Source organism: Ctenocephalides felis, unplaced genomic scaffold (assembly GCF_003426905.1).
Source record: "Ctenocephalides felis isolate EL2017-DRISC unplaced genomic scaffold, ASM342690v1 CF-g0.4_SCAFFOLD_01886, whole genome shotgun sequence".
In the NCBI taxonomy this organism is placed as follows: Eukaryota; Metazoa; Arthropoda; class Insecta; order Siphonaptera; family Pulicidae; genus Ctenocephalides; species Ctenocephalides felis.
Window position 1 is genome coordinate 57,127,393 of NW_020538040.1, and position 22,318 is coordinate 57,149,710.

General features: G+C 29.6%; 1 protein-coding gene across 1 annotated transcript in view; it reads left to right on the plus strand.

Moving 5' to 3' along the window:
* The window catches only part of LOC113375131 (lysosome membrane protein 2-like), a 51,768-nt gene extending 30,172 nt beyond the window's left edge, over positions 1 to 21,596 (plus strand). The window contains exons 7-11 of the mRNA XM_026615079.1: positions 1,017 to 1,137; positions 5,901 to 6,051; positions 9,414 to 9,583; positions 10,103 to 10,180; positions 21,411 to 21,596. Coding sequence (XP_026470864.1) covers positions 1,017 to 1,137; positions 5,901 to 6,051; positions 9,414 to 9,583; positions 10,103 to 10,180; positions 21,411 to 21,596 — 706 coding nt within the window. The remainder of the gene's footprint in view (positions 1 to 1,016; positions 1,138 to 5,900; positions 6,052 to 9,413; positions 9,584 to 10,102; positions 10,181 to 21,410) is intronic.
* The last annotated feature ends 722 nt before the right edge of the window (positions 21,597 to 22,318 follow it).

The following is a 22,318-nucleotide window of genomic DNA, read 5'->3' on the forward strand; positions in this document are numbered from 1 at the left end:
AACGCCACTGGAATAAAATATTAATATTACTGATGTAAAAGTTGAATATAGAAGAGTTGGGGCTTGAACTTCACGAAATTGGCAGACGCACAGTTCAAAAATCTTATTATCTTACGGTGGAGCATACTAAAATTATTATCAAAAAATATAATATTTATTTTATTGTCGCGACAACTGTTTCAAAGTATAAAATGACCAAACCAAAATAGTAATGAAACACCTCAAAAAGATTTTGAAAACTAGTAGGGCATGGCATCGTGCCTTAAGCAAAATTGCTGGAACTTTCCGTACCGTAATGAAATATTTGAAAAATATTAAATGCTTTCAGATAGACTATTATAAATACTGTAACATTTATTGTTCGTATTTTATAGACAAAATGTAAGAGCTTATAAATTCGACGACGACGTTTATATTATATTATATATTTATATGAAAATTAATAAACAAATCTTCACAAAGCGGAGTTAGAATGAAGGATCCTATCTCATATTTCTAAAAATTATATAATCTGAATTGCAAAGTTAAAACTATTTTTTTCTAGAATATAAGTGAGCTTTAAATTAAAATCCGAATTATTTTCGATATTCAAAAAAAAATTTTTTTTGGAAATAAAAAAAAAGATTTTTTTTTGCTTTTTCCAAAAATAATCGATTCGTCAATACAAGCAAAATCTGAATCATTCAAATTGGATGCTTCGTTCTATCAAAAATTGTATTTTTTTGCACATTAAGCTATAAAAAGACTAGTGAAACTCTCTCGATAATTGTTTAAATAAATTAACAATAGTAAAACAATTATGTAGAAAAATTGAAATATGTACTGGAAAACCAAAAAAAAAACGTTCGCATTGTGTAGCACAGTTTTTGCTCTCGATATTTTAGTGAACCTTATTGTCAGTAGAAGTTCGATTATATTATGCTATGCAATTTTCACTAATAATTTGTACTCAATTAATAAAAAATATTTATTTGAAATCATTTTTCTAATGAAAATTTTGTTATAATAATTTTTAGAATTGATGGCACAGATGGCAGCGCTTTTCCACCTTCAATGGTTGATAAGAAGAAAACTCTTTATATCTACAACAGTATAATGTGTAGAAGATTTCCTCTAGTTTTTGATGAAGAAGTTAATGTAAGTATAATTATATTGGACACATGCATTACAATACAATAATCTTTATTGAAAATTAAAACAATTGTTATTGATGGGACTGAGCCGTAAAGGTACAAAGCATTTTGGTGACGGCAGTTTTGTAACAAAAAAATCTAATTCGTGCACATATTTTGACCTTCTCAATTTCAATTTCAATTTCCTCTATGAATACTTTATATTGCGTAAATGTTTTCCAATACATTATCACAAATTGCAACCGTAGCGTCCCATATTGATTTGCATTTGCAAATCGCTTACATGTTACACTTTAAACAAGAGAAAGCTCTTGCGGGTAATTTTCCAATCATAAGTATTAGCAAATCAATTTTGTAAGCAGAAATGCGCAGTTTCCTTAATATTTGGAAATTATATAATGCATGTCGAATATTGTTCGATTGAATTAGAAAGCTTTCAAATATAAATATTATGGACAGTGCAGCAGTGCAGGTTTCTGATTGTGATAGACTTTATTTTATTACGCATTATGGCAAATTTTTCAATGTAAAAATTAATTGGTTATATCATTATTCCAAATTTTACAGTGTCATCTATTTGTCACTAAAGCGCTGAGATGTAAACTTTTGGGAGGCCGATGCTAGATTTGTGACATGCTTAACAAACTTGTTTTGCAGTTTTATAGACCAAGATGAATGCATAATTTGTATTTTTGAATCACTTTATTGCAAAGTTAACTATACGTAACAAAACAAATATTTTTATCTAGAAATTTACTGATTAAAACCCTCAGTTGATATAGACATTTTTCATAATTACATAAAGGGTGACTTATCCTAATGTTTCATGAAAGGCAACTCATCGGTTAACAATTCTCATATGTGTTACGATTATATCAGATATAAGCACTCTTTTTTTAAACTGTTTTTACAGTTTGTCATTGAAACCACATGTAAAAGTACGTATTTTTTTTAACTACTATTAATATTATAAACACAACTAGTTGTATTTTGCCTTAAGGCAAGTTACATGAACTTCCCGATACTTGCACATAAACATCATAATCAATATCAATTGAGATTCAACTATTAAGATAAAATAATGAACTCTTTATTTTGAAACAAAAATAAAAAAAACAACCCGAAGCAAATACGAGTCGAAACGAATCGAACAAGCATACTCTTCTCACAGCGTCAAGCGTATACCGTTTGGTATGGAACTATTGATTAGCGTTGATTGACGTTGACGATGTTTAAGTGTGGATTTAAACACAATACTTTTTATGACATAACGTAGAATGATATAAAACATGCTAAAACATTTTTTTAAAATTTATATAATTTCAGATTCAAATATTAAATAAAATTTTCAAATGTTTATAAATATCGCTTTCACTAAAAAATAATCAATAGCGCTTCAGCATAGATTCTGATTAGAATCCCTCATGAGGCGAAGTTCTAAACTTTGATGCTTTTTTATAATTCAACCGTTTATCGTAGGCCTATAATATCTTAGTATGTTATTTCATACTACGATATCAAGCGACATAAAAAGTTTCAAAAAAAAATTCAACATTTAATTACGAAGAAACGGCTACGCCGATCTTTACCAGAAACTAATTAACGCGATTCCCAACCAATATCTTTCGAAAAGTTTTTAAATTTTTAAAATCGTCTCAAAATTGTAAGCTAAAACGTGGACAAAGATTTTTACACTTTTCTGCTAATTATAAAGAAACATCTCGGCCAATCGTCGCGCTAATCTGGCCAAAAATAGTCCTCATCTAGATACATCGAATGGCTTTTGAAGTTTGGAAATCGATCTAGACGTTTTTGAGAAAACATTTATTCAGGTAATTCTTCAGACTTATTGTAAGAGCATTTTTTATCATATGAGACTTGAAAAATATCTGAATCAAGAAATCTAATCTAAGCTAATTAATAGCTTTACACTAATAAGGAAACTATGAGAAATTGTCTTTAGACTTCAAAGATTAAACAAATTAGTATTAGGATAATTTTATAAGGGTATTTTCTCGGTGGAATATCTCCAAACGTTATGTAACCATATAATAAAGTTATGGATATTATGTATTCTGACTTTCTCTCTTGCTAGGAGAACTTTAGGTTTAATGATTTTTCTGAACCTTTGCATGATAAGAGGTAAGAGCAGAATCAAACCTCTTGAGATATAACAGGCCTACAAAAAGTGGTTTAATTATAAAAAATAGAGTGCTTTTTATATTTAGTATATGTAGATTATAATGTCAGGTAAGAGTATGGATTGCGCAATTATAATTTCAATCTTACTATTAGTTTTAGGGCTCGTAGGTAAGCGGTTAAGAGCGACGGGACTTGTTTCAGAGGCCCCGGGTTCGATACCCACTTCGAGCAGCCTGTTGTCAGGCAACATTGACAATGATTTTCACTTTGAAATATAGATACCAATATGTTTCCAAGTGAAAATAGCCCTCACCCATCATTGCTGCACCATTAAAAATATTCGCCCTATTACAGAAATTGTAATAATAATATATCGAACAGAGATGTGACAACTGATTGGGTTGCCATCTGTCAAACAGACTGACAGACAGACAGTATTAAGTGAAAATCAGCACAACAGCTTATAGGACTATTAGGTTCTGATTGCCGTTCAAAAAGAAAATTATAAAAAAACTATTGGTTTTAAATAAACTCTAAAATAATAAATCCATATTGATCTATCCATGTGCTTATGATAAATTGTCATAATTATCTTTCCTTGCCGTGTAACGTGTCATCGGCCTATGTGAAATAACTACATTATGTATGTGGAATTAGAGATATATGGTCGCTCATGTATTATATTACGCAACATGCTATTTAATTTAATCCCATTCACAGGACGTTGGATCAGGTTTTATGCAACGGTGTTATGTCTTCACCTTTTCAACTATTTCTTCTGATAATTCTTCAATTAGGTACTGGTGGATGGATTGCTTTTGTTTGAAAACAGTCATGTAAATTGTTATATTCATTTGAAAAGTTCTATTCAAATATAATAAAATCGAATATCGACAAATACTCTATATACATGATTGTGAATAGTATGATATTTTTTCTTTGCTGACATTAGATATAAAATCTCGTTTACGCATTCACTATGTAGATATATCAGTAATTGTTTTTTGAATCCTATCTTCGAAGTTCAGAAAGTACACACTTGATGACGTATCGACCTGTAGTCCGAAAGTTTTACAGGCCAATTCTGCAGTAACATAGCCGATAACATAGCGTTGTGATGGCAACGGTATATTATCCTTCTTTCTTACTAGTACTATAAACAGCGAAAATGCTATATATTTCCTGTACGATCAGGCGTTTTCCACATGCAATCCTATGTTATAAATGCACATCGCAAAGATGCAGTTCTTTCTTTCTTTCTAGGTTTGTTTATATGTAAAATAAACCTGATCGTACAGGAAATAGATAGCATCTTCACAATTTTTAGTACCAAGAAAGAAAGATAAAATAACAATATAGCGTTGCCATAACAATCAGCCATGCTACCGCAGAATTGTCGCCTTTTTAATATACTAATTATTAAAATTATTTGATTTTACTTTTTGAATAAAATGTTATTAGTAGAATCAGAATGTATCCGCGTCTTATTCAAAGTCTCTTTTCTGTTCAAAGTCTGTAAATAATATGGAAATAAACTCGAAATATCTCTAGATTTTGAATAATTAGGTCTTTGAGGAGAAAAAGTAGAAATAATCTCAATTTCATAGTACTTAAAGTTGACGTTCAAATCATAAATTGAATCTTAACACATTTCTCCTTCACAGTCTAATATATTGTTCGAATTCATATCAAAAATAGATTAAAAAATAAAAAGTATGGGCAAGAACAACTTTGTTGTATATAGTTCTTCAATACTTAAAACGTAAATGCTGGATTTTACAGCTCTTTAACACATTCACTGTTGCGCACGCATATGTTGCGTGAGACCGTTGTCAATAGCCAGGCGCCGAATGCACGCAGACGTTCGCTTTTCTTGCACTTTGGAGTAGTGTTATTAGTAAAATAAATTGTTTAAGTTAAAGTTTTGTACTATAAATAATTCAAACAGAAGTAATCTTAATTATCCTATTTTGATTACAGCTAACATATCCAGAAATTGTTTTATTTTATATTAAGCGAATAAAAAAGTTTAGCACAAGAAATATAAGAAACGCAAGGCCGACTGTGAATGTGTTAAGATAATAAAAACTCTTAATATGAATAAAATTCCAACAAATCGAAAGTAAATTGAAATATGCGAAGCTTTAGCATTGAACAAATTATATAATTACTTTCTGGGTTCGAATACTTTATTGTAACATTTTATATCGATTTTATATAAAATTTGACTGTGATTTACCTGCAAATGTAGCAATGATGTGTAGCGCTGCGTTTTGCATACAAAATGGTACTAAAAACTGTCAAAAAGCTATGTATTTGCTGTGTGATCGGGCGATTTACTCATAAAATCTAACGTCTTGCATGTTTTATTGTAACACATCAGAAAGATGCATTTGTGATAAGATTCTTTTTGGACGAGGTATGATATCTAAAACGCCCGACTGCACAGCAACTACATAGCATTTGAAAAACGCAGCGTAACATAGCCTTGCTATAACATAGGTATATTTTACGGCAGAAATAGAAAGGTTGCACTCTTGTTTTTTAAGGAACGGACAATTTCAGCCACAGAAAATGAAAATAACAATTAATGTATTGAACATGTTTCTTATTATTATTTTCCAGGTGATGAAAGATATTCCTGCATTACGATATCGTGCACCCGAGAATGTGTTTGCGCACCCCGACAGCAATCCTAACAACCAATGCTACTGCCACATGGACAGCGGCAACTGCCCGCCCACTGGAATTTTCAATGCCACGCCTTGTGCTTACGGTAAATTAAAAACATATTCTATTTAAATAATTTATACTTTAGGGTTGTACTAAAATCAAAAGTTAAACTATATGGCATCGTGCCTTAAGACAAAATGCTGGAACTTTCCGTACTTGTCTTTCCAAAAATTAAAACAATTCTTGATAATATCAATACTCCGTTGACAACAAAATTGACATTCTTGTTACTTTTCAACCATATCTTTAAAACGGCTTGACCTGTCTCACCGAAAACTGAACAGCACGTCACCCCATCAATACGAATCGAATGTTTTTTGAATCATTCAAATCGAAGAATTCGTGCTCTCAAAATCGTGAACAAAAAATTGTATCCACACATACCCACAAACGTACTACATACACACACATACATATTCACACACATAAATCCATTTTTATAAGATATGCGCTATAATGTTCAGAAGGCCCTATATATATAAAAATGTTCTTTTACGATTTTTGGGTTATTACTATAACTTATACTACAGGAAGTTAATAAGTTGTTAAAATTGGGAACAGCATTTCTAGGCGTACTTGTTCGTAAGGTTCACACGATGATTAAACCAATATTTTTTAATTTTCGGAAACAAAATAATGAAAATATCAAATTCCGAGGCTCTTTTCTTTAACCAAAGTTCTACAAAAGCCGCAAAGCCAGTTGCTTTAAATTATACATCGATATGAACTTTAATCTCAAATAGCAAGTCCATGTGAGTGGCAACAACTTTTCAAACAAATGTAAAGTAACAACTTTTTAGAATAAATTATGTATTTTGCAATTATTATTAAAATGAATATTCAAATTCTTAATAATTTCATTCCATAAAATAGAATATCGCTGTATAAACAGGGACAGATCTCAGGACAAACCAATAGATCTAGGGTCTTAATTTTAAATTTAAAGGGATTTTACGAAAGAATAGCTAAATTGTTCAACCAATGCAGAATATAAATGTCATGGACACATTTTTGCAAAAATAATACTGCATATAACGTTGATCTGATATTTCGTCAAAAATATTTATCAGCGAAGTTGGAATAACTATTATCTCTTTTTGAATTGCCTTTTAAATGAATTAATTTTTTTATATACTAAATTTTTATTTTTTACAACATTGTCAGGGTGAAGTTTCAGATATTTTTTTTCCCATTCATATGTAAGCTTTTCTAAACAAATCTGATCAATCTAACTCAAATACAACAGTGCTCACAGCCAAAAAAATTAACAACGAGAGAAAATACTTTTGTTATAGATTTACAAACATGGCCGTTTATCTTGGGATAGCGACGTTGTTTGATTTAAGGCGATAGCTGGTTATACGTTTTTTACCCTCTACTTTCAAATATTGTTGTTAAAAAAATACAAACTTTACTTGTTATTGAGATATTGGTGGGGGGACGTTTTTACTCGCGGACCTTTAAGCCCCACTCTACCCTATTCCAATTAAATTAAATCCAAGACAATTAACTCGTTAATTAATTTTGACAAAATTAAAACGAATTTAATAAGTAGAAAATTTTGTTTGACTTACAGTGTATTATAAAATTGTATATTTAATCGATATATAAACGATTAAAAAAACAATAATCTTGTAATAGTTTTCTTACTGATATTATAAAATTACAGTTTATTTTTAATGTAAACAAAATTTTATAGCTGAAATAAAACTCTTACACAGTTCATAAATTACTGCTAACACATCAAAAATATTTTATACTAATTAAAATAGACAATATAACTAACTGCTATTTATAATAATAAAATGCATGAATATTAGTAATGATTACACATTAATTAGCGCAAAGTTATAAAATATTTATTATGTTTTCAACGTGTGGATTTCTGCATTCCAAAATGTGAATTATACCTTTTTCACCATTTGATTTTAATTTTTTGAACTAAATAATACGTTTAGAGTTCCATACAGATAAACCTGTTGAGTCAAAAAACTGTCTTGTCTGTCCGTCACTTTATTATAACCAATATTATTTAATTGACACAAAATAACTCTAAAGCTTTTATTTGCATTGTATAGTTTTAAACTACAATGAAAAGATTAACATATAAGATTAACATTTTATACGCTTGCTTTATCTATGTGCAAAATGTAATAGCTTAGGACACAAAATTAGTATCAGATTCATTTCATTCACAAAGTGATGAAACTTCATAGGACGTCTGGGTTTATACAATTATCTTTTATCATTTGTATTTTTGTTTTATTTAAATATCTACAAAAGAGAGTTCAATATTGTTAATTTTTTGTGCTTCTCATATTCGGTATTTGTTTTGAAAGTAAACCGATTGTTATATGACACTAACTGACAATACATGGTAGAGACAGCTTAAAATTTTTTACCTAAACCATATGACCCTTCTCAAAATGCATCGACGCTTGTGAGGTCACTGGGTGGGCAATGCGGGGCTCGTAAATATTGCTGGCAAATTCCGCTTAAGAGCTCGATTTTTTTTTACTTGGTCAAATATGGTAATAAATTAAAACTACAAATATGGAAACTATGAGATCTAAATAAATGAAAACAATATTATTTTAAGTCGCAGTTAGAATCTACACTTGAGGCAAATAATTTTATTGCACAAATGACTATAAATTTTTTTCGCGCTGTCTTTGCTTGATATTCATAACACGTGTTGCGCTATGTAATTAGAAAAAATATATTGGCCGAGAAAAAAAAACAGACCATTAAGATCTTATTGACGCGTGTAAGAGTTGACGTCCTTTAAACACTTTTCTTGTTTTGCATTCAAATTATTAATAATTTTCCTGTTTACTTGCTTTGTAAAAATCATATTTTATTATTGCAACACATTATAACTAATGAGATCTTTCTCGTGGAAGAATACCGCGTGCTTTATTATATTCTAGTCTAGAATTTCTAGGCGCAGCTTTTAGATTTATTAGAATTAAATCTCAGTAATTCAGTATATATAATATATCGAAAAACTTGTTCTATTGTTCTATTTGTTACTGCAATTGTATTTCTAGCCTTAAAATGACAACTTGACTACTCATACAACTTTACTTACTTATACAGTCAAAGTATTACTTATATAGTTACTTATTTCACATTTCGAAATTGATTAAAACTATTACAATATAAATACAATTTGTAAAAACAGAGTCGATAGAAATACTCTCTGAAATCTATGAAATAGAACTATATAACGAACTCAGTTGTCCATTAGAGCAAGTTATTTAAAACATTATAATCATTTTGGAATAAAGTATAAATATATGGAAATTGAATAACTTGAGTATGCAAGATTTAAAATCTTTGAAAAATTAAAAATATGATTTTAAAAAAAATATTGAATTCAAATTATTACAAATGTTTCCTTAGGAGCTCCGATTTTTGCATCGTTCCCGCATTTCTATATGGGTGACCCAGACCTCTTGGAACCATTCGAAGGCTTAAATCCCGAAGAAGAAAAACATAGTACGTTCATTGACTTACATCCACGATTGGGTTTCCCGCTTGCAGGAGCATCCAGATTCCAGTTAAACATTCAAGTAAGATATCAAAACATAGAGAAATTAGAATTCAGCTTGAACAAGTTTCTAGTTAATATCACCAACACTCTCCAATTATTATCTATAATACTGTCAGGAATATATTGGTTCATAGACTTTTTTGGTCCGATTGTCACAATTATTTTTTTTATATTATTTAAATAGTCTCAATTTTTTTTCACTAATTTTTCAATTATTTTAATATAATAAGTTCTAATAATCTTATCTGTGATTGTGTAAAAATGAGTAGTTGTACTATTGATTTAGCTTTTATAATTTAAAATGCACATGCTACTTTTCTGATTAAGATATAAAACATTTGCCAGAACATTTTCAATTTACCACCAAATTGAGCACAAAATTATGTTAAGATTAGTAAGATAATGGAAAACAAAGTTTATTGTTAGCATAAGTAGCTACTCAAGATCGCATATGTAATTGTTGAATAATATCATTTCCCAGGTGCAATAGTTTAGTAGCGCATTCTTAATTTTTTAATGATTTTTTCTTATGTTGCAGGTCCAAAAATCCTCTGGTATATCCGGAATTGAAAGATTCAAAGACAACATGTATCTTCCAGTAATTTGGATCGAATTCGTAAGTAAATATTTTAATATATTTTTACTTAAGCAATTTCATTAATATGAACTCGAATAACTAAATTCTACTGTCAAAGAAATTTAAATCATAATCTATAAAATAAAAAAAATCGTTTCAAATTAAACTAAAAAGTGGTAAAGTAAAGTAAGTAAATATATTAGTTTTTGTCATATTTACTAACTCAAAAAATGGAAAGGTAGAAATTTGTAAACTATTTATAATTGTTCTATCACAAAAAGTTTTAGAGCAAATTATCACACTAGAATATAATTTTTATCTGCGAATAAAAAAAGAAATTGGGTCGCAAATTTTTGCCCGCGCGAATAAGGAATTCTACTGAATTATAAATATATAATCAATTTTTAATGATACAATATAAGTGCATAAACTATTTTTAATTATTTGATATAAGGCATAAACTATTTTTAATCATATGATATAGGTGAGTATTATTGATTATAGACAATGGAATTCATATCCGAATATTTAATAAACAAGACACAAATTTTTGTTTTCTAAAACAATTCAATAGGCCGATTGTTCTAGACGGATGTATAAATACAAACATCGAAGCTATTCCATTGTTAATCTGAAAATTTGATCACGGTGTTCCATAGAAAAGTCATTATCAATCAATCGTGCTAATTACATGCATATCTATTGAAATTAATATTTGTTTTATTTATGCATAATCTAAAACGACAGCAAAAGGTTATCAAATCTATTTAATATTTATGAGAATTTAGAATTTTCTTGATGTTTACTGGAATTTAATTTACTAATCTTGCATTTAAGTGTGGCGTGATATCGATAAAATTTGTTTTGCGTTTTATAGTTATTTATTTTACAAAATGATAAACAAACTTGTGATATAAATTGTATTTGTTATAATTATTGATCGTTTTATATGATAATTAAATACGATTAGAAATATATAATATAACAATAAAATTGTGAATCATTTGTTTGTATAATTGTACAATAAATTTGGTCATATTTTTATGAAATATAACTTGATATTTTAAAATAAAATTAATAATAATTCTCATAATTTTATATAGTATTTTAAATACGTTTGATAACAATAATTATATTGTTACAAACACACAAAAAGTGAGTTTGTTCAAAAACCAATCGTTTTACGCCGAACCTAAATTGCAACAGACTTTCTATAAAACGCGATTGATGAATGACTCTAAAAACATAAATGACTCTAGTAACTAGATATTGAAAAAAGCTTTAATATAGCTTTTATTATCATTTTTATTATTATTTTACATTCTACAATATGTTCATACAAACATGTCAGTTTATATCTTAGCTGTTAACGACATTGGTTTTAGTAATGTCAGAGCTCTATCACCGAATGTTAGTCTTTCTTACAAAAATACTGCTTGAAAATCTTTTGTTCGAAAACAGTTTTTTAGTTTATCCTGATATAAACTCTTCAATTCAATTAAACTGGTTTATATTTTTATCATAATTCCATCTTGTGTCCCGGGTTTTCTAAAAGCAACATTTGTCCCACATTTAAAAGGTATAGGTTTAAATTGTATTTTTAAATATGAAACAATACGTTATGAATGAGAAAATTACTGAATACAAATTTCCAAAAGCAGGGTTAAATAGCCGCTGATACTAGTAAGTTCTAACTTTTATTTTCATTTTCACGAAAATTATCAAAAATTATGAAAGTTACCGTTTTGACTACTTCGCACAAGTGCCAATGTTTTCAATTTAATTATGAAACAAATTAAACAAAATTTTATACAATACTCAAAAGCAAAAAAACATGAATCAAAAAATATAAGATATAACATTATAGACAAAAGAAGAGTATACATATATAACATATAATAAAATAGTAAAGTTTTTATTAGAAATCCGTAATTCTGGTTCAGAAGCAATTGATTAATTAAAAAACTCTTGTATTGTATTTTTAACTAGCTGAAAGTGGAATTCTGTCTTAAGGCAATTAAGGCATCGTGCCTTAAGGCAAATTGCAGGAACTTCCCGTACCAAAAATTATTATTTTTTTAAAAACGATTAACATTTTTGAAAAAAATTTACTATAAATTGGACAAAAAATTACTTTTTTTGAATTTTTTTTTTTTTTGAATTTTTTTTTTTTTTGAAAAAAAAATCTATTTTCTTTATTTTGACATATTGTGGAAGATCTGAACTATTTTTCAAAGCAATCGTACTGCTTTAACTGCATAGGGACAAAATATAAAGCGCGTAAGCGCCGCGTCGCTGTCTAACGCATAAGCATTGGTACGGAACCCATAGGAATATTAACAAAATGTATACTTATTGTTAAAATCTCTATAAAATATCTGATAATTTGATGTGCATATGTCTATAATGATCATTTTTGACCGCCAAATGGTTCGTTTTTTTACTTTTTCCTCCATATCTCCGAAACCGCTAGACCTACCTTCATGAAAATTTTATCGATTCTTCATCTTGTCAATACAAGTAAAATGTTTTTTGAATTATTCAAATCGGACGCTCCGTTCTCTTAAAAACTGAGTTACCATTTTCGGTACTTTTTGCCCCGTATCTTCGGAACGGCTAGACCTGCCTTTGCCAAAAACTAATCAGCACGTCTCCTTATCAATACGAATCGAATGTTTTTTGAATTATTCAAATCGGTTGATTCGTGTTCCCGAAATCGTCGACGAAAATTTGTATCCGCACATACATACACACACGTACATACATACATACATACATACACACACACACACACACACACACATACACACACACACACACACACATACATCCATTTTTTCTAAGGGATGCCAAAATGTTCAGAAACCTCTGAAACGTAAAGATATATAAAAATTTTCATTTTCGATTTTTTTGCGATTACTATAACTTGCCCTACGGGAAGTTAAATATTAGGATTTTTCTTGTTAACTTTCCCTAGGGTGAGTTATATAATCGCACACAAGGTCTTCAAAACATTTCAAGGTCGTTAGAACATTTTAAGGTCTTCTGAACATTTTGGCATACTTTAGGAAAAATGGATGTTTGTGTGTGCGTGTGTATATGATATGCGGATACATATTTTCGTCGACGATTTCGGGAACACGGTTCAACCAATTTCAATTATTCAAAAAACGATTATTATTGATAAGGATTATTCGATTCGTATTGATAAGGAGACGTGCTGACTAGTTTTTGGTTTTACGGGAATACGGGGCAAGAAGTGCAAAAAATGGTAACTCAGTTTTTAAGAGAACGGAGCGTCCGATTTTAATATTTCAAAAAACATTTTATTTGTATGTATCGATTTGGCAATATAAAGAACTAATTAAATTTTTGGGAAGGCAGGTCTAGCGGTTTCGGAGATCTAGTAAAAAAAAGAAAAAAAAAAGCTTTTTGGCGGTCAAAAACGATCATTAGACATATGCACATCGAATTATCAGATATATTATAGAGATTTTAATAATACGTATATATTTGGTTTACATTTCTATGGGTTCCGTAACATTATTTGTCAGTTAGACGGCGTCGCGGCGCTTACGCGCTTTGATATTTTGTCTCTATGCAGCTAAAGCAGTGCGATTGCTTTGAAAAAAAGTTCAAAATTTTCAAAATATTTTAAAATAGAGAAAACATTTTCTTTGTTTGTTTATCAAAAAAGTAATTTTTTTTAAAATTCAAAATTTCTCCAAAAACTGATTTTTTCAAAGTTCAAAAAAATTTTTAATCTTTTTTAAAAAAAATATTTTTTGGTACGGGAAGTTCCCCACCCCCATCTGCCCGGGTTAGGATCACTAAAAATTGCCGTCCCAGTTTTGACTCAAAACTATTTCCACAGAACTGCGATTTACTTCTCATCATTTTGAATATATATTTTCTTATTATATAGTATTAAATCTATATTTTATCTATATATATAATATTATTAGTTATGTCTTCATATGTATTTCTTGCTCTGTATTTTTCTTTTTATATTGACAATCAATTGCATTCTTTTTTTACAATGAAATTAAACTTTCTAATTTTTGCCCGAATTTTGCAGATTTATATGTTCTTAAAATCGTATCCAAAAATTATTTTTCTTACCTCTCTCCGAAGCACCCAAAACATCCCAAATGTTTTGTCAAGAGCCAGTCCAGATTGATGTACAATTTCACTCATCATTTATCATAACCTCAAATCATTTTTTGTATCAAATACTAGTTCGTTCACTGTATATTTAACTATATCTCATACTTTACTAACAATAAATTTAAATAAACTGGTGAATTTTGATTTTTTTATTCACAAAACTAATAAAAGTTTGGTGCACAGTACACTTAATGTTCTCTTGTGGTCCAGGAACGATCCGTTCCCTAGGAGTATCACGTGATCATAGACAATGCACAATGAACGTTATTAGACACCGAACGTATTGGCTCTGGTGATCTTTTGTTCGTCAAAAAGAGAGAGAGAGCAGCATATAGAATTTGTTGCGTAATATATATGTAGGATAGAGCGGGGCTTGAAGGTCCGAGGGGAAAAAGTCGACCAACAATAATATCCCAAAAACAAGTAAAGTTAAGATTTTTCTAACAACAATATTTGAAAGTACAGGTCAAGAGATGTGTAACCAGCCATTGCCTTGCATCAAGCAACATCGATATCAAGAGATAAATGGCTATGTTTAAAAATTTATGACAAAAGTATTCTGTTCTTTCGTTGTTAGTTTTTTTGGTTGTGAGCACTGTTATCAAGTTTACGAGACTTTACTATTATATTTAAGTATACGATATTTAGTTGTCTTATAAGCTTTATTGTTATTTTTAACTATTTTTTTTATATATCCTTTATAAAAGATTACATATGGGTGGGGTAAAAAGGACCAACTAAAACTTTACCCCGGAAAAGGTGTAAACAATAAGAAAATAGTAAAAAAGTAAATTAAGTTAATTATAATAGAGACCAATTAAATTAATAGTTCATCAACTATCAATTAATAGTTCATATCCATCAACTCTGCTGATGAATATTTCTGACTAGATACTAGATCCAGGTTATATACAATATTGTTTTTGTAAATAATGTGCCCATGAAATTTATATTTTGCATTGGTTGAATAATGTAGCTATTTAAAATTAAAAAAACTAGCTAACTAATTTAAAATTAAGACATTGAATCTTTTTGCCCCTTGGCTGTCCCTTTTTACCCAGCCTATGTGGTGAAAAAATGCAGATGACAAATTTAAAAAAAAAAAGTAAAAAACACATTTCTATAATTATGAATTAACTGAGAATTTTATTGAACATAGTTCGATTGTTGCTTGTTTGATATGCGTTATATGTTGTGATATAATTCATTTGGTTTAATAATTACTAATAAGTTAATAAATAAAATTAGACCTCTGTGTCCCGCCCTATCCTATATCCTATATTTAAGAATAATAAATTTTTAAATTTTAATAGTTAAATATACTATGTGAATGAGTATTGTACAATTTATTTAGTATCCATATTAATTTGCAACTAAGTGTAAGTGGCATTTTGCCGTGAGGCAAGTTGCATAAACTTTCCGAAATGTGTAAATAATCGCTTTAAACAATAACAATTGAGATTTAGTTATTTAGAAAAATATTTCAACTATTTATTATGAAAATAAACTTTTTGCTTTCACTAAATCGATGCGATTTCTAATTAATATATTTAAAACAAGCACTTATAGGTCCAAAACGTGCAACCCATTATTTCAATCATTAATGAATTTTTGTAATTTAATGACTTACTTTAGGATTATATTATTTTAGGACCATTTTTACCGTTCGTTTTAAGACCATAAACTCTATGACCGTGCTGAGTTTCAAATGTCCAATAAATTTAATTATAAAGAAACGATCGATCGACCTTTGCTAAAAAGAGACGATAAACGTCATCTTTGCCAAAACTAGCCTACACGATTCCCAAATGATATTTTTCGAACAGTTTATAATTTTTTTATATCGGGTCAGGATTTTTTGCGAAATTTGCAAGTCAGGTTTTCTGGTGGAAACATTAACTTCTCCTTGGGGAAGTTAAAATTGTACCTATTACACTATCAAGCCTTGGGAATCCAATATCGGTATCTTGGTCTACTGAAAACCGGGATACCGTCCAAATTTTTGATCGATATTTACCTTAAAAATAGCAGTTTTTATATCATTGCGACAAAATAGTTTGCTTATTATGTTGAGAAGGTTTTGCTATTAAACCAAAAGAGCAAAAATTGTTTTAAAATCGAACATTTTCTGTTTCGAAGAGGCGTTCCTATTAATTTTTGAAACCACTGATGCATTAGCTCTGATTTCATTAGCAGTCGAACGTTTACGCAGAAGAGGTTTTAATCTTCTTTTAAACTCTAAAATAAATAAATAACTAATGATGAATACTCAGAAGTATAGAATGTTTAGACAACGCTTCACAAATCGAAATTGGAACTGATACAGACTTCGTTATTGTTACATTTATTTATTTATTTAACTGAATAACCCCTGGAGTATCTTGCCATCTAAGCATTAACGTTAAATTCAATATAATTTAAATTACTGTTTGATTTCAAAAATAATGATTATATTTATAAAACGCCCAGAAGCTAAAAGTAATGAAAATCATACATCATACATCGTATGTATCTTCCCGTCACATTCCCAGGCCGGTTGTGACAGACATAAAAATAAGTTAAAAAATAATAGGTATAAACACTAAAATGGTTTAATACGACTCTTATTATTAGAAATATGCAGCACAACACAACTTAATCATTTAATCAAAGCTTATGAATAAAATATAGCTTCATATAGAGAACATTATTTTTTAAACAAAGTAACAAGAACGTTTATAATATTTTTTCTTATTTGACTGATTGGAATAAAGAAAAAATGTCCAAACATACTGCATCTTTCTTCTTTTGGACCCTATCTCAAAATCAGTATATTTTATCTATTATGGCGACAGTCACTTTTATACTCTTTTATACAACTGTTCCCAATTTCTCCTTTTATCGAGAAAGCAAATGTACCGAAATATCGAAGTCGAAACTTTTTAACTGAGTTCATGTCCTCCTGATATGAAATGTAAAAAAACTTCTTGTTTCGGGTAGATATTCATTCATTCATTCATTATTTATATTTTTTTATTTTTATGAATTATATTATTTAATGTATTTTAATATAACTTTTTTGCTGTACGCGTGCTCATTATTTTTCAATGCTACATAGGGAATACTGGGTATGGCTGTGCAACTTTTTTTTGATTAGCCATAATTCTGTTAATTTGCCAATTAGCTGAGAGAAAAGTAAATTAAATGCTAATTTAGACATTTGTCTACATGAAAATACTAAAATACTGTCCTTAACCCTCCGTCGGGCGCAGTCCCGTTACGCACACGTTCGGGCGCAGTGTATCCGACAGCAACGGTTTTTAAGTATATCCTCAGGAGGCTCCTTATTTTATAAACATGTTAATTTTTTGTTTAATTATATTTCAGAATGTATACTTTTTGAATAAATAGAAAAAAAAAGAATTCAATAATATTTTATTCTAAAATGTATAAAAATATAAACCTGTGTATATATGCACAAATTATTTACACTCACTTTTCTTTATTGAAATACACAGTCTCTAACTTTTTTTTCATTTGTCACTTTATAAAAAACTAGTGGGGTGGGTGGCATCGTGCCTTAAGGCAAATTGCTGGAACTTCCCGTACCGTAACGAAACGTTCGAGGAATATTGAATGTTTTCAAATAGATTATTATAAATATTGTATTATTGTCTAATATTTATAATAATTATATAAACTGAATTGCAGAGTTGAAATTATTTGTTTAAAGTATATTAGAACTATAGTCAGAATTAAAAATAAAATCTGAATTATTTTCGATATACAAAAAATTTAAAAAAAAAAAAAAAATGGTACAAATTTTTTTTTCCAAAATCAATTATTTTGTTAAGACAAGCAGAAAGTTCTTTGAATCAATTGAATCGGACGTTTAGTTCTCACAAAAACTGCCATTTTTTGTACATTTAGCTCTGTATCTCCGAAATGGCTGGGCCTGCCTTTGCGCGAAACTAATAACCCTTTCTCCCAATCATTACTAATGGAATGTTTTTTAGATCATTCAAATCGGATGCTCCGTTCTCTCAAAAACTCGATTTCTATTTTCTGCACTCTTTGCTCCTTATCTCCGTAACTGCTGGACCTGTTTTTGCCAAAAACTAATCAGCTCTTCTCCTTATTAATAGGAATCGAATGTTTTTTAAACCATTCAAATCGGTTGATCCGTACGCCCGAAAACGTGGACGAAAATTTGTATCCATACATACATACACACACACACACACACACACACACACACACACACATCCATTTTTTCTGAGGTATGCCAAAACGTTCAGAAACCTTCAAAACGTCGAGAAATGTAAAAATTTTCAATTCCGATTTTCGGCCCATTACAATAACTTACCCTACGGGAAGTTAATAAGTAATATAATAATGATAGTTTAATGTGTATAGTTAAATATTATCATTTATTGAAGCATTTCAAAAAGCACTGCATAGAAAGATCGCATGTTGGAAACACAGTGCTTTTCGACATTTAGCACAACAAAATCTTGAAAGCCGTCTAATATTAGCTTCTAATGTACACGGTTCACATCGTCGTTTTTTTCGTGGCTCTTCTTGTTTTTGTGAGCCATTTTCCTGTAAATTTGGTCTGAATCTTTTGAGTCCTGCCTGCAAAATGAACAGTATCCCACTCGTGATTTCACTTCTTCTTGTTAGCTGTCCAAGAACAAGTTCATGCGATAATTGTATCAAAAATATCTTCTTCGGAGATCTTTCTTACCATTCCCATGACTCCAACATTCTATAGGCGTTGCAGCATTTTTTGCGTTTCCTATAACACCTGGTAAATGTCTTAATAAGTTCTGGGATTTTGTTCGAGTCCTATTAGAGGGAGGTTTGCTACACCATTTTGTAGATTTATCTCTACTCATAAAATATTTAGCATTATTGTTCAAATTTATTTCTTCCTCACTCTCATCCTGTTCGTCCTCTTGTTCTGTCTCAGAATCGACTTCGCGACTCTCTAGATGGTCTTCGTCACTTCCACTTTCATTACCTAAATCGTCAAGAAGATTATTTTCATCAGCATCATCATTCAGCATTCTTAGAATCTCTTCTGAATGAGCTGGCTTTTCTAAATTATATATTTTTTTACCACTCGCCTTATTTACTAGCCTATAAAATGTATGGACTCAAGTTAGTACCACATTCGGGCGCAGTGAATCTCGTAGATACTTTCAAAAAATTGCAATTAAATGAAAAGTATTGAGATATATATATTCAAAAATACGTAAAAAAATACAGAAAAAGAATACTTACATTCACAAAAAATTGCAATATTCGTACGTTTCAAAATGTTGCACGTTCGGGCGCAGTGTATCTCTAGGATCAAAATACCGATTGCCACTATATGTGAAGGTCAAACACAAAATGATAAAGACGCATAAATAAAACATATAAAATTAGGAGGCTATTGAAGAGTGGAGGTTTCTATAACATTCAACCAAGGCGCAGCATGAAAAATTATTGGCTCTGTATCTGTCAGATCGGCTGCGCCCGACGAAGGGTTAAATACGATGGATCATAAAGTCTCAAATGGTCATAAAATCAAATCATACAAAAATCCGAGGGACAGCCATGACAGCGATTGGGGTCAGTAGTGACATGCATGAAAATAGGTTAAAATCAATTGGTATAAACACCAAAATGGTTTATAACGAAATTAATTATCGTGAATAAAAATGATATGTAATAATATGTAACATAATACAAGATAAACATTTAAACAAAGTTTATGAATACAATATAACAATATATAACAAAAACATATTTATCTAAACAAAGTTAACAATAATTTTTGTGATTTTTTTTCTCATATTGAATTTTTATCTGTTTAATAATATTCACCCGAAAAGGACAATGAAATTCATGTCACAACTGTACCCCAAAATTTGTCACAACCGTACCCAACGCACCCTTTTGAACACAAATCAACATTATGACTGAGCTAAATTATCTAAGCTAAAGCTAATATTGATGGTAAATAACTACTAATGTTCAACTTACAGCAAAATAACCAAAAAGTAATCTATCTGTATATAAGTAACAGTTATGATCGAAAGAAAAAACTTACTTTTGACTCTATAAAAGCAATGCGGTCTACAGATCATGTCATTGTAAGGCATTGACTGAAAACAATAATGGGAGGTTGTTAGAACAATAATACTTCATCTTTGTCCCTTTGGACCCTATTTCAAAATCAGTATAGTTAGGTTATAGTTTAGCTGTTATGACGACTGGCACAAACGTACCCTGTCTCCTCTGATGAAGTGTATCATAAATTTTTGCAATAGTAATTTAAACCTGCTTCTTACATACTTTCCAGCGTAATATCATATTAAGAATTAATTTGTAATATCAACAAACTGTAATAATGTTTTATATATCTACTCTTGACCGTGAATGTAGCCTATATAATTATCAACTAGTGGGGTGTATGGCGTCATGCCTTGAGGCAAATTGCTGAAACTTCCCGTACCGTAACGAAATGCTCGAGGAATTTTGAATGTTTTCAAATAAATTATTATAAATAAATATTGTAACATTGTCTAATATTTATAAGCATTATATACACTGAATTGCAATGTTGAAATTATTTGTTTAAAATATATTAGAACTATAGTCAGAATTAAAAATAAAATCTGAATTATTTTCGATATACAATAATTTTTTTTTTGAAAAAAAAAGTTGAAACATTATTTTTTTTCCAAAATCAATTATTTTGTTAAGACAAGCAGAAAGTTCTTTGAATCATTTAAATCAGACGCTTAGTTTTAAAAACTAATCATCACATCTCCCTATCAATAGGAATCGAATGTTTTTTGAACCATTCAAATCGGTTGATCCGTGCGCCCGAAAACGTGACTGGAAATTAGTATTCATACATACATACACACACACATCCATTTTTTCTGAGGTATGCCAAAATGTTCAGAAACCTTCAAAACGTCGAGAAATGTAAAAATTTTCAGTTTCGATTTTCAGCCCATTACAACAACTTACCCTACGGGAAGTTAAAAATAATGTATTTTGATCGCAGTTGTAACACTTTAAAGTTTTTCAAAAGTTTTCAAAAAAAATTTTTTTTTATTTTCAGACTGTCGATGAAGATGACCTATCTCAAGAAATTCGTGACATGATTTACCATAGTTCGTTCAGTGCCGACGCCGCCCAGGCTGGTCTTCGTTACGGATCCCTTCTGGCTTGCTTGGCCTCCCTTACAGCCCTTGTGGCATTACTAATGAAGAGGAAAAGAGCATTTTGTGGACAAGAAGGCGCATAAAAATGAAACAAAGAAGCAGTCAACCAAGATATTGGAAACAAGAAACTCCTCGCGACAGCTGACAAATTATGATTTGCCACAAACATCGATTAGTAATACAAATGGCCAGAATCATGAAATGTCTTGATATTGCTTTTAATCATGGAAGCGAAAAGCTATGATAAGATGGTATAACAAAACAAAAGGTTTAATCCTTAATACTGCATTATAATTGCTAAATATCAAGATTTGGATTAATAATGTATATCGAGAGAAAATGATCCAATCCAATATTTCTATGTGAATTATATATCCATTGGTTTCTAACCTGTTATACGGCTGATTCTAAGCCATAACTATATCATAATTTTTATGATTCTATCATTTATTTTATTGCCAAGAATAAAACTGCACATAATCACATATTAATGCTATTCACTACTTCTCGATAGCATATTCGCATTTATTAAACAAAACCATGAAATGATACCTCATATTTTTATATACTCTCGCAGAAATTAGTGAATCGGTAAAATTTTTTAGTGCAAATTATCTCCTTCCTAATATCACCAAAAATAAAACGGGTCAATGAATATTTTTCTAAATATCAGCCCTGTAAACATTTGCCAATATTACGAGAATAAATTTCTTTTTTTTTATAATATAATTTTTTTCCTTTTAAATAAATTTCTGTGTCTCCACTAATTATCTTGAAATATTTTTTTTCATTTTTCTTAATTTCT